This window comes from Ambystoma mexicanum, chromosome 7p (genome assembly GCF_040938575.1).
Source record: "Ambystoma mexicanum isolate Mex_15411 chromosome 7p, UKY_AmexF1_1, whole genome shotgun sequence".
In the NCBI taxonomy this organism is placed as follows: domain Eukaryota; kingdom Metazoa; phylum Chordata; class Amphibia; order Caudata; family Ambystomatidae; genus Ambystoma; species Ambystoma mexicanum.
In genome coordinates, this window is record NC_090939.1 from 965309646 (window position 1) to 965322294 (window position 12649).

The 12649-nt window shown below is 47.7% G+C and overlaps 1 protein-coding gene across 2 annotated transcripts in view; it reads left to right on the forward strand.

The window, feature by feature from the left end:
* The first annotated feature begins 725 nt into the window (after window positions 1-725).
* Window positions 726-12649, forward strand: part of NFKBIZ (NFKB inhibitor zeta) — a 329859-nt gene continuing 317935 nt past the window's right edge. The window contains exon 1 of one of the 2 annotated variants that reach the window (XM_069637311.1): window positions 726-1047. In XM_069637311.1, the coding sequence (XP_069493412.1) occupies window positions 849-1047 (199 nt within the window). In that variant the 5' untranslated portion in view covers window positions 726-848. Of the gene's footprint in view, window positions 1124-12649 lie in introns of both variants that reach the window. The other variant, XM_069637312.1, reaches the window with a different exon arrangement.

Genomic DNA, 12649 nt, shown 5'->3' on the forward strand with positions numbered 1-12649 from the left:
TCGGGACACGTGACATCACAGCCACCTCTCCCTCCCCCTCTCTTTAATGTGTCTTTTGGGCAATTGCTAATTACTGTGGTGGCTCGGGAAGGCATGCTGTTATGCCCAGAGGAGGGAATAAAGGACCATAAGGATAGAAAAGGGGTTCCTTTGGGAGGTGGTTCACCACATTGATTGGTACTGGGACAAGGAAGAGTAGGACTAGGAGTAATGAAGATTACCCGTAAGTAGTTCAAGCAGTATCCCCAAACGGCAGGGGGTCGTTTTAACCTAGTTTTCATACAACACACGCAGCATTAAAGTGTACATCGCTTTTGCAAAGAATGAAAAACAGAGTACAAGAATTGAAAACTTTGGAGAATCTCGTCTTTGAATGATGCAAAACAACAGTATTTATGGCACAAACTCGCAATAAACGATACATTATAGTGTGGAAACACATATGCATCTTGATTGCAATTGCCAAACATATTTAGAAACAATGATCAGCGAATTACACGGCCACCTCTTCTAAACTAGGCAGCCAATAAACTGTGAACACCTGGAACAGAAAAAAAAAAGGTCTAACGTCAGAACAGTTCTTGTGGGTCAAGATAAAGGAAGTAGATAAACACGAAGGGGGATGGTGACATGCTACTCTTTTCCCGTCTGTTACGCCCACGGAACGACGCAGTATGTCGTCAACATCAATAACGTCCAATGGGATTGTGTCTTTTAGCGGTAGCTGTTTAGAGATTAATATAGTCCCGGAACAAGGAAGTTGTGTAATCCTCGCCATTAGGAGTCAACTTTTGGGCAGTAATTTGTGTTCGGTTTGCTTTTCCCTAGTTTACGCACTTTTCATAGTCATGGTTGTGGAAGGGGCGCTAGAGGTGGACGCTGGATTCTTAACTCTGCCGAGTATGGATCTGGGCCTCACGAGTTTTGGGTCTGTGTTCAACCGAAATGATCTCACCTTTCAAGAAGAACAAGGTTGCTCCCCGCCCTACTCTTCCTCAGATTCGGAGGGCTCCACTAGCAGCGTCAGTTCCTGGAACATCACTGCAGGTATTCTACCCCCTCGCTGCCATAGGATTACTTGTTTTAGCGGTGTTAGTTGCTTGGTTTGAAGAAAAACACTGCTGTGCGTGGTATAACAGTAATTGGACTTTTTAAAATGTATACTGGCATGTGGTTCTTTTGTAAAAACGATAGGATTTGCTACAATCTCAAACATTTTATGGGATTTTCTATTCAAGGTTTATTGAGGCTGTAACACTTCAATATTCTCTGCCGAACAGTTGTGTGTGTGTGCGCGTGTTTTTATTTTTTTAATCTGAAATCTGGGGGAATTTCCCGAGCTATTTGTATGACTGTCTAAGCAGAACATAGGATTTATTAACTGTTTGCCAGCGAGGTGGCTTGTGCGGTTTCGTGTTCAAATCCTCGTTCTCTAAAAAGTCTCGAGATTTCTGATGCTATACTCCCGATTTTATGTGGCGATCTTTTTTTATGTTTATTTCCCTCGTTGGGCGTTTTATTCTTTCTTGCCAAAATATGGATTTACAACGTTCATATAGGTAAATTGAATGTTTCCTCTTTTTAAAAAATGTTTATTTCCAGGTTCAAAACGAGATCGATTTAAAAAAAAAAATGTTTTACGTTCACACGATCCCGGATGTAAGACCAGCAAATCAACACGTTATTAATTTTTATGAAATCAACTTTGATGTTGCGAAATATTTTATGACGTGGGCCGCAATGCACAACAACCTCCACCGTTGAAGCAGGGCGTGTCATTGTTCGCAGTTACGCGATTAAGCTTCCAGGCCTTATTGTTTTGGCAAGTTAGGAAGTAAGTCTAATACCTAGCCATCGGAAAGTGCTCTAAAAGGCTACCTGTTGACCACCAACAAATTATGTTGGTTTGGTGTTTTTACAGTTGTCATGTTGACGCTCCCTTGGGAGCGGGAGGCGAGTGTTGGTATAAAGGGGAACTGACGTGGCGACGGGGAGGGGGTGGGAAAGGCAGAGAATTGTTAATGTTGGATAAAGAAGCACATATCTTTAGCTCCCTGCGTCCGTGTTTGTGTGCTGCGACATCGCGCTCCAGGACCATACCCGCGCCCTCACACACTGGCGACGAGGGGAGCGGCCTGTTATGCGCACCCGCTCTCGGAGGCAAGAGAGCGGAGGAGCTCGCCACACACGCGGGCCTAGCGCAGGGGGGGGGGGTCTGTTAGGGAGAATTCTCAATTCTATGTCTAATTTCCCTTACCTAGTGAGTCCCTCGGCAGCTTTGCTGGATCTCTGGAGTTATTTCTTTCCACTTGGTAAGAGTGTGAGCTTTTCCCCCACTCTTACACCAATTTTTCTATGCGTCTTTTACCTGTTTTTAAGATTGTGAGCTCTGGAGTACACCACTTTAGTAGCCCCCTTCTTTGTGTGTGTCACACAGCACCTTCAGTGCAGTGACACAGGGTTGTCGTTCAGACTTTCCACTGACTCCATTTCTGAGGTGACTACTGTCCCCCAGAAAAGGGTAAGTTACCATTAACTTTACTTAGTCAAATTTAACCACAGATCCAGTACACACTATCTTACATGGAGTGTTGGAAGGGTTATCTCTGGGTTAACTCTTTTTATCTGTACCTCCTAGAGCATTGTTTCGCTCTTAACATTTAGACATGGCTGGTGGCGGCGGTATCTACCCTAAATTTCTACCACGGTTATCTTATATAACCGTGGTAATATTGTAGGCTATTGTGTTAGCCTCAAACTTAAACCCGCTTGACCAAATCCTTTTTCGTATGGCTCTGGTGCGGTTTATTCACCATTTCTTTTTGTTAAACTCCTTCTTGTGTTTTACTTTGCGCGGCAAACTAGGTTTGCCTTCTTTGTTCACTGTCTTTTGGTGGGCTGAATGTGAGGGATGGGTGTAGTCACCCCCTGCACAGGGTATTCTAGGAAACCCAAGTCGCACTTTGTCATGAATGGCCGAGGTGGTTGTCCGGGCTGGACAACCCCCCTGCTGGGTGATAGGCAGGCTGTGTGAATAGGGGTTTTTCGCATAAAAGGCAGGTCTCTTGGGCTGGAAGTCAGTCGCCACTGGAACTACAAGGAACCGACGAGAAGTGGAGGAGAGGTCGACTGCTGCAACTACCCCGTACCGGTGAAGCCCTGCTGAAGCCCTGAGCTATCTACCCTTCAACTACTAAGAGGAGATCCAGCTGGAGTCCTCTTCCCTTGAGCCTGGTGGGGATAACCAGCTCATCTTCTTCAGCCAGAGGTCACCTTCGTGGTCGAAATCGCTGCACAATGCTGTAGTGGTCCGGATAGCCACCTGAAGAACCTCTCCTGTTTTTAAGGAGCACATCTTTTATTAATTGTCGCTGCTGCCGGCCTCATCCCTGTGTGGTGCGGACCCCATCATCGTCCTTCTTCGTGCTGAAGCTGCAGGAAAGCGTGGGTCTGCGGGAAACCAACAGGAACAACTGCAGTGGCACCAGCTTCGTTCTTTGAGAAAGGTACTTTGTCCTGTTTGAGGAATTTTGGGTGAAATCCCTATTTCTCTACTTTAAGGCTTGTCCTTACTTTTACCTCTTTCTTAAAACTTTTGCTTCCGAACATTGACAATATCAGAGTACTCTTGGCAACGTTGAATCTTGAACTGTCAGACTTTGTGATCCTCGACAACAGGCACCCGGTGTCACTTGACTTTGGTTCTGGCTCTTTGACGCTTGAATTCCTGTCTGTGTGTTCTTCGATTCTGCCTGCCTAACCAACATATTGCCTGTGATTTTTGCCCCCAACTCGCTCTGGGTATCTCGGGTGCTAAGTGTGTTTTAGACCCGGTAGCATTTCTTGCCACGGATACGCGTTTTATCTAGTAGACCGAACTGTCAAAAAGTTATCGCAATTGTATTCACGATAACATGTTTTGTTTCGTAACACCGGTCCATTCAAACACAGGGTACTTACCTTGAGTGATACTGTACAAAGTGAATTGGTTAGTTGTAGTATATTTTACGTGTGTTTTTTGAATTAATAGAAGTGTTGTGTTGATAACAAATGGTTTAAAAATAAATGTACTTATATTTTTTTACCTGAAACCTTGAGTCAGTGTTTGCTTGAGTCACAGTAATTGTGGTCCCTTTGTGTAATCTCTGCTACTGCTCATATACTCTTGAGATAAGCCTGGCTGCTCAGCTACTGCTACCACTTTAACATAGTACAGGCTTGTACCAAAGGTAAAACTTGTATTGCCACCTGTGGTCTTAATTGTGTGTAGTGGTCCCTAAGGGCACTGCACAGGATTCTGCCTAACACGGTCGGTGTGTTGGAGTGTGGGGGGAGGAGGGGGGAGGAGTTGGAGGGGGGGAAGGGGGGATAGAGGGGAGGGAGGAGGGAGGGGGAGGAGCCAGCCGCCTACATCCTGCCCGGGCCGCAGTGATGACGAGAAAGGCGGGAGGAATCACGGACAGCCCGGAGACACAGCGTGAAGGCTGTTAATGAGTCGGCCCGCGGCGGTGACCTGCAAAAGCAGCACGTGTTTTCTCGACTGAGCAGGAAGCTCCAGAACACAGTGAGTGCTGCACAAACCCTGCCCAACCTCCCCACAGACCCTGTTGATGGTGCTCGTGCCACTGGCGGCCATCAAAGAGAGAGGGAGCAGTAACCACAAGCCAGAAAGAACTTTAGAAGCCCACAGAGCCAAAAGGCCAGTCCCTCATAGAGGAAGTGTCGGGACAAGACGATAATAATGGGGCACAAGCCCCAGGAATTGGGCCCCCAGCTCCAGGTCCACAGGCACCAGCTCCAGTGCCATTTCATCTGCCGGACATGCTGGCTGCTCAAATGCCAGGTGCGTTCGATGTCACTGACACCAGCTACATGGGTCCCAGATGGACTAAGTGGATTTGAGACTTTGACCCTATACATGGGGGCCACGGGGCTGATCGCCGACGCCAGACAAATATGCCTGTTGAAGTTAGCAGTGGGGTCCGCCACACGCGACATCATTGATGAGATGCCCCCTGACTCCTATAGACTCCATTCAAGACCTCAAAGAAGCGGTGGCCGCGTTCTTGGCCCCACACACCAACGTGGATTACGAAAGACATTCATTTCACAGCACGAAACAAGTCAAAGGCGAGACAATGGACTCCTATGTAATGCGGTTACGTACCAAGCTAAAACACTGTGACTTTGCCAATTATTCAAACACTGAGGCCTTGAGATCCCAAGTCATATCAGGATGCGAGTCTCAGGCGTTCTGAAGGAAACTACTACAAAAATCCCATATGCTGGAGGAAATATTGGCCCTTGCGAGAGTCGAGAGGGCCATAGACTCCCAGGTAGAAGGCTTTGGAGGCACAAATCCAGGGGAAAACCTGCACAGGCTCCAGCTGGAGAGAAAAACAAAAGAACTCTTCTGTTACAAGTGCAGGTTTGAATATCCACATGAAAGGACATGCCCAGCCGTGGGACAGCGCTGTGCATCTTGTGGCGAGGAAGGATACTTCAAGGCGGTGTGCAGACTATTCAGGGACAGAGGAAGAGACTGCCCCAGAGACAACCCATCAAGGTCCAAGGTGCGAATCGGGGGGCCATCAAACCCCATCCCGACCACAAGCACCCAAAACCTGCCCACCCAACCAAACACTGAGCCACGAGAAAGGGGGGGGGGGTCTGTGGGGGGGGGGTGGGGTGGCGGTGGGGGGGGGGGGTGGGGTGGCGGTGGGGGGGTGGGGGGGGCGTGGGGGGGGTGTGGGGAGGGGGGGGACAAGCAAAGGAGAGGGAGGAGAGAAAAAAGAAGGTACGTCACGCGTGCAAGGCCAGAGCGCAGTTCAAGACGCCATGTGCGCTATCTAGTAGTCTCCCTCGGATTCGGACCCCAGCTCATTGGGGAGTGACCAGAAGAAGAGGGCATATGTGTACGCCCTCGGAAACTCCACCGCCACAGTGCATAGCCCCACACTCCTCAAACTCAACGAGCAACCGACTGAATTTCTCATTGACACTGGAGCCACAGTGAACGTGGTCAGCGAAAACAAACTACCTCAGAAGCCAAAACTACACCCTGCAACAGTAGACATCTATGCCTACGGAGCCAAGGCACCCCTAAAGTGTCTGGGACAATTCATTGGTCTCTGTCGTTACAAAGGACACGAGGTGAAGATACCCATACATGTTCTGGCCACCGAGACGGACAGTGGCTGTGTTCTGAGCTTTAAAGCCGCTGCCGACATGGGACTCATTCACGTCTTGTACAATATAATGGTTCACAAATACATTGACCCTGTGGAAATGGTCAACAACCTATATCCCCGGATATTCAAAGGTATCGGCAAACTAAAGCACTGACAATTCAAGCTCCACGTGGACGACTCTATACGCCTGGTAGCCCAACCATACCGCGGGATCCCCGTCAACATCCAGAAGAAAGTCGAGGTTTTCCAATCGACCAAAGAGGGCGTTCGAGATTATCCAAGAAAGGGTAGCGAAAGCAGAAAACATGGCTTACTATGACCCAAGCCGGAAAACTGAACTGAACGTGGATGCGAGTCCCGTTGGTTTGGGAGCCATACTAGCCCAAGTGGACCCGAAAAACCCGTCCCAGACGCATATCGTCTCATATGCCAGCAGGAGCCTCTCCACCACCGAGCAGGCGTACTCTCAAGCAGAAAAAGGACTCGCAGTCGTATAGGCGTGCAAGCACTTTCACATGTTTCTGTACGGGAAACCGTTGCAGGTCGTCACTAATCACCAAGCCCTGCTATTCTTATACGGAAATCCTCAGGCAAAATGCCACCCGCATTGCTCGATGGGGGTTAAGACTACAAGACTATGCATTCGAAATAGTCCACCGGCCAGGAAAAGGTGAAAACCCTGTGGACTTCTGTCCAGAAGACCCCGAGAGGGGTGCGCACCAGAACCTTCCGTGGCAGACCGGTACCTCAGATACCTCACACCAGACCACCCTGGAGGCAGTCAATACAGAGATGTTAGCGAGGGAAACCGAAAATAACCCCGCCTGTCGAATCGTATGCGAGGGGCTCAAGTCTGGTCTGTGGCGGAGGGCGAAAGAAAGAGGGAGAGCGGCAGGGGACGTGGTACAGGCAGAGGTGGAACGCCTGATACGAGTGAAGGATGAACTAGCACTATCGGAGGACCATCTCCCGCTGAAAGACTGTAAACTAGTAATACCGTCGGCCCCGAGAACGAAGGTCATCTAGCTGGAACACGAGAATCACAGAGGCATGGTGTCCACTAAACGCATGCTCTGGCAAAAGTTGGTTCCCCAACATGGACTCCATGGTGGAGGCTGTATTACAAGCATGCCCCACGTGCATACTCATCACCCCAAATTGACACCCTGAACCGCTGATCATGTCTGACCTGCCCAAGGGAATATGGGACGCCGTGGCGGCTGACTTCTTTGGACCCTTTGAAGGAGGGAAATACGTCCTCGCGGTGATGGATGAATATTCCCAATATCCGGAAATTCAACTGATATCGTCCACGGCAGCCCACCATGTCATCCCTGCCCTGGACCACATGTTCTCGGCATACAGAGTTCCCAAGGCGCTCAAGACAGACAACGGGCCCCTGTTCAGTGGGCATCAGTTTGACCAGTTCACGGAATACCTAGGTTTTCGCCAGAGGAAGATAACTCCCCTCTGGCCCCAAGCAAATGGCATGATGGAATGCTTCATGGCCAACCCAAAAAGAGCCCTGCAAATTGCCAAGCTAACGGGCCAGCCATAGGAAGAAGTGCTGAATCAACTCGAGAGACTATCGGGGAACGCCCCATAGCACCACGGGGAGGACCCCTGCCAAGCTGATGTTTGGGCGCAACACTCAAACGAGTATTCCACAAGCCCACCAGATCAGTCTGCCACCCGAGCTAGACAGGAGGTCCGGGAGCGGGATGAGGTCGCGAAAGCTCGAATGAAAGAGTATGCGGACACCCGGCGCAGGGCCCAGGTGCCACAGATGGGAGTAGGAGATATGGTTGCAGTAAAACAGCCTTTGACACAAAAACACACGTCTCCGTTCAAGGATGATCCCCCTAGTCATCACGCAGAAAAAGGGGTCCATGGTGACAGCCCACGGTCTAAAGGGATCTGTCACCCGAAATTCCTCACACTTCAAGGGAATCTCAGCCCTGGGGTCGAGGCGCCTGAGTGGACGGGTACAAGAGCCTGTGTGCTATGAATCAGACGACCCGTATCTCGGAGACCAATGGGACACTGAGGACTCGGATCAAGACTCTCCAAGGGAGAGTGAGGTTGGTGTGCACTCCCCGGTGACCGTCAGTGCACGCCCGCAGAGAGCGCGGAACAAGCCTCGTCGATGGATCGAGGAAATGGACTAATGAGGTCCCCCAGACCGGCACCTGTTGTGAAGAGTCTGATAGCTGTTTAAAATGGTGGGGGGATGTCATGTTGACGTTGCCTTGGGAGCGCGAGGCGGGTGTTGGGAGAAAGGGGAACTGATGTGGCGATGGGAAGTGACTGGGAAAGGGCAGAGAATTGTTAATGTTGAATAAAGACGTACATATCTTGAGCTCCCTGCGACCGTGTTTGTGTGCTGTGACATCGCGCTCCAGGACCATACCCGCGCCCTTACACTCCAGTTTATGTATGGTCACTATTTTTAGGTGGCAGTATAGTTATTGCATCGAATACAAGACCATCAAATGCCTTACCATTGGAAAAAAAGCATCCCAGCCCCCCTTTTTTTTTAAACATTTTAAACCCACTATAATTAAAATAAACCCTTTACCTTTAAAAAAAAAAAAGCATTGAATGTTGTTTTTTTTTTTTTTTTTTTTTTTTTTTTTTTTTTTCCAATGCATTTTTTTCTATGGTAAGGCATTCGATGGTCTTGCATTTTGATGCAATGACTAGATACTGCAGTAACGCGAGTTAGTCGCTTTAGTTTGGGCTATTAGGTGGCAGAACCACCTAAAAGCTTAAACACTTGCATTCGAGTATGGCTAGGGAGGATGGACAAACGGCTTGTAGGAGTTTTGGTAATTTGCCCACCCATTGACTACCTATGGCCATTCCCTCCCAGATCCTGACCCTCCCATGCCCAAAAGCACTGCCTCATGGTAACTCTTGTCAGCTCACTTTACTCGTGCCTTACCATAAAACTTTGCAGTTGAAGTGCCTGCCAGTGCTTTTTTTTTTTCTCAAAGCAGTCTTCTGGGAGTTAATGACTTAATTGTAACTAAACACACTACTGGTGTCATACAGATGTCTAAACCAGGTCGGCCTTCAGGCACACGATTTATAAGCAGTGTTTCCTCTAAAGTCCTGTTAAAAACAAGCATTGGCAAAGCCAACCATTTTTGGCTTGTGTATGTTATTCGGCCTTTGCCAGGCACTGCTATTGTGGTGAGTGCCTTTCCCATGCCTAAACAAAAGCCCAAACTGTTGACATTGCCAGTGCTTGTTTTGAGTAGTGGATAGTATGAACTAATTCATTTCTAGGGACTTCGAATTTTTACAAGCAGTGGTGGCTGGTGAAATTTTTGGATGGGATAGGTGTAAACGTTTCCTATGAATATGCAGGAGCAACAGAGCATAGCGAGGGAGCCCCAAGTAACCCCAGGAATTTTTTTTGCAGGCGGATTCTCTGCTGTGCCCCCTTGCGCGTGAAAAGGTTTTATATAGTGGCTTAAAATGGTGCATTTTGAAGTACACTTTCTGTCCAATTGGCTATAAATCCGAACAGTTTACAATTGGTTTTGTAGGTTAACGCATGAGAAGGTTCAATAGCTGCAAGCCACCAACAGTGCACAGGGACCTTTTCCAATGCATTTTCGTGATGCCTTTGCCTGTCGTATATGCATTCTGCCAGTAGTGTACAAAATATGTTCATTCTGCTTGTTGTACCAATATATGCTAGTAGTCCCAAAGTCTTGTTTGCTTTGCTCGTAGTGCCATTGATGATGGAAAATATGCAATATTCTCCACAAAAGAACATAGTCCTGTTGGCTTTGCCCAGAATGCCAGTAAAGCATGCATGCCACTGTAAAGAAACGTCCATTGTGGCTACCTCAATGCCCTTTCACCCAGTCTTACTCACAGGACCTGCGCATGCAAATACATTCTTAATGCAGTCAAGCAGACGTTTCACTTTTCTCTCTCATTCACATGGTTCCACTTTTCTCTCTTCACATGCGCACACATACACAATATTCACATACACACTTTTGGATTCCCTCCGTGCTCCAGATAGATTTTGAATTGGTAGTATTTTACTCCCCGTTTTTGGTGCTTAAAACATTGTATTGGAAGTAGGAGAAAGGGAGGCAGTGTATGTTGTTGCCTTGGCAACTTGCAATGCTTGACAATGAAATGCCCGAAGCACCATTTAGGACGACACGTTCTCGCTTAGGTCTAGTGGCCTGCTGCTGTTGTGGAAACTTTGCAAGCTCCAAAGAAGGAGCAAAACAACTGCACTTAACTATATGGCTGTTATTCTTTTCATTTGTATGCAGCAATGCTTTTTATCACTTAAATTCGGGTCACGTGCGAGTGACTTGTTTTCAAGCCAACTTTTTCTTGTTACATATCCGGAACGTATAGACATCGTTTGCGTTCTCGGTTACAATAGAAAAAAGTTTTCCACGTCTCCTAAAGTGAAACACCATCTTCATGCACTGCCGCTGGGTTCATTCTACTTTTTTATTTTTATTATACATACATCGGATCTAGTCCTCAGCGGGAGAAGTCGGCCTCACACCCAGTGTTGATAACCAGTGGTGAGTGTTAGGGATAATTCTCATAGATGGTTGATTTCCCTTACCTAAAGAGTCCCCCAGCAGCTTTGCTGGATTTCTAGGATTTCTTTCTTTCACCTGGTAAGAGTGTGATCCTTTTTTCCCACTCTTACATGTGTATTTCTACTTTCTGTGTGATCTTGGGCACTGGAGCCTCGCCTACTCAATGTGCACCACTTTTTGTATGTTTTACACAGCACCTTCAGTGCATTGACACATGGTTGTCTTTGAGACTTCCCACTGACTCCATTTTTCTGGGGCTGACTATTGTCCCCCAGAAACAGGTTAAGTTGCCATTAACTTTATATAGTCACTTTAAACCACAGACCCAGTACACCCCATCTTACATGGGAGTATTGGAAGGGGTTAACTCTTAACGCTTTTTGTCTGTACTTCTTGGGACATTGTTTCAAGATTGATTTGCTCCCTTAACATTAAGACTTGGCTGGTGGCAGTGATATCTACCCTAACTTTCCTACCGCGATTATCTTATATAACGTGGTAATGTTTTAGGCTATTTTAGCCTCGAACATAAACCCGCTTGACCAAATACATTTTATTTTGGTTCTGGCTGGGTTTAGTTGCCATTTCTTTTTGTTAGTCTCTCGTGTTTTTCTTTGCGCCCAAACCGGGGATGACTCCTTTGTTCGCTGTCTTTTCGCGGGCTTCTGCACAGAAGCCCTCCTTAAGACGCCCGATAGTCTAGCTAGGCAGGATGTGAGGGAGGGATCTTCGGTAACCCAAGTCGCACTCTTGTCTGATTGGCTAAGGGGACTGGCCTTGCCAGGCCAGCCACCCTGCTGTGTGATTCACAGCCAGGCTGTATGAATGGGAGAAAACTGCATAAAAAGCAGGTCTCTGGGACTGGAAAGACAGTCGCCACTGGAACGAAATAACCAACGAGGAACTGGAAGAAGAGGACCCCTACGACTGAACCGCCCGGTGAAGCCCTGCTGCAGGTCCGAATCTCTAAATCCGACGACAGAGAAGATCCTCCAGGAAAACTTCTTCCCTTGAGCTGGTGGGACCAACCAGTTTGCCAAAACTACTAGCCCGGACCCCTCCTCTGGTAAATTTGCTGTACAGAGCTACAGTGGGCGGGATAGCCAGGAAGGTCGGACCCTGCTTGGGTTTTAAGGAGCGCACCTTTTATTAGTTGTTTGGCTCTGCTGCTGGTTTCTTCCCTGGGTAGTGCAGGACCCTCCAGTCTTCCTACTTCTGATCAGTCCGACAGTCGCTTCAGGAACCGTAAGCCTGCATGAACTACCAGGAACGTCTACCTCAGCTACATCCCCCTCTCCGTTTTAAGGTACTGTGCAAATCCGGTTGTGCGTTTCGCTCCGCCGCGTTGAAGTGTTTGAAATCTTTCTCCAATCCGAGGGCTTGTCCTTCTCTTTTCTTTTGAACTAACGTTTCTACCGAACTAACTTTTCTACCAACCAACCGCGTCAGGAATCTGTGCCACGAACTTTACCCTGAACTGTGTGATCTTGAGCAAAAGACTTTTGACCTATTGAGTTTGGCCCTAAGCCTTTTCTAGCTGATCTCCTCACTGTAGTCCCTCTTGTTCAACTGCTCAGAATCTTACCGGTTGGTCTTGCCTAATTGCTGATAACTTTCTTTCCCTCCCTTTTAAATTGCTAGAGTGCCATTTCGCTCCCACTTCATTTTGTGAGTTTAACTTGTCTGGAATTTAAGGGAACTGGTGTGGTGTATTTATGATTGTGATTTTGACTTGCTTAGAATAGTGAAATGTTATACAACTGTTGAGTAAATATATATATACTTTTACTTAGAAACCTTTAGTCTGTGTTTGCCTGAATCATAGTAATTGCTGTCCTTTGTGTAACTATTTGTACTGCTCACTTACTC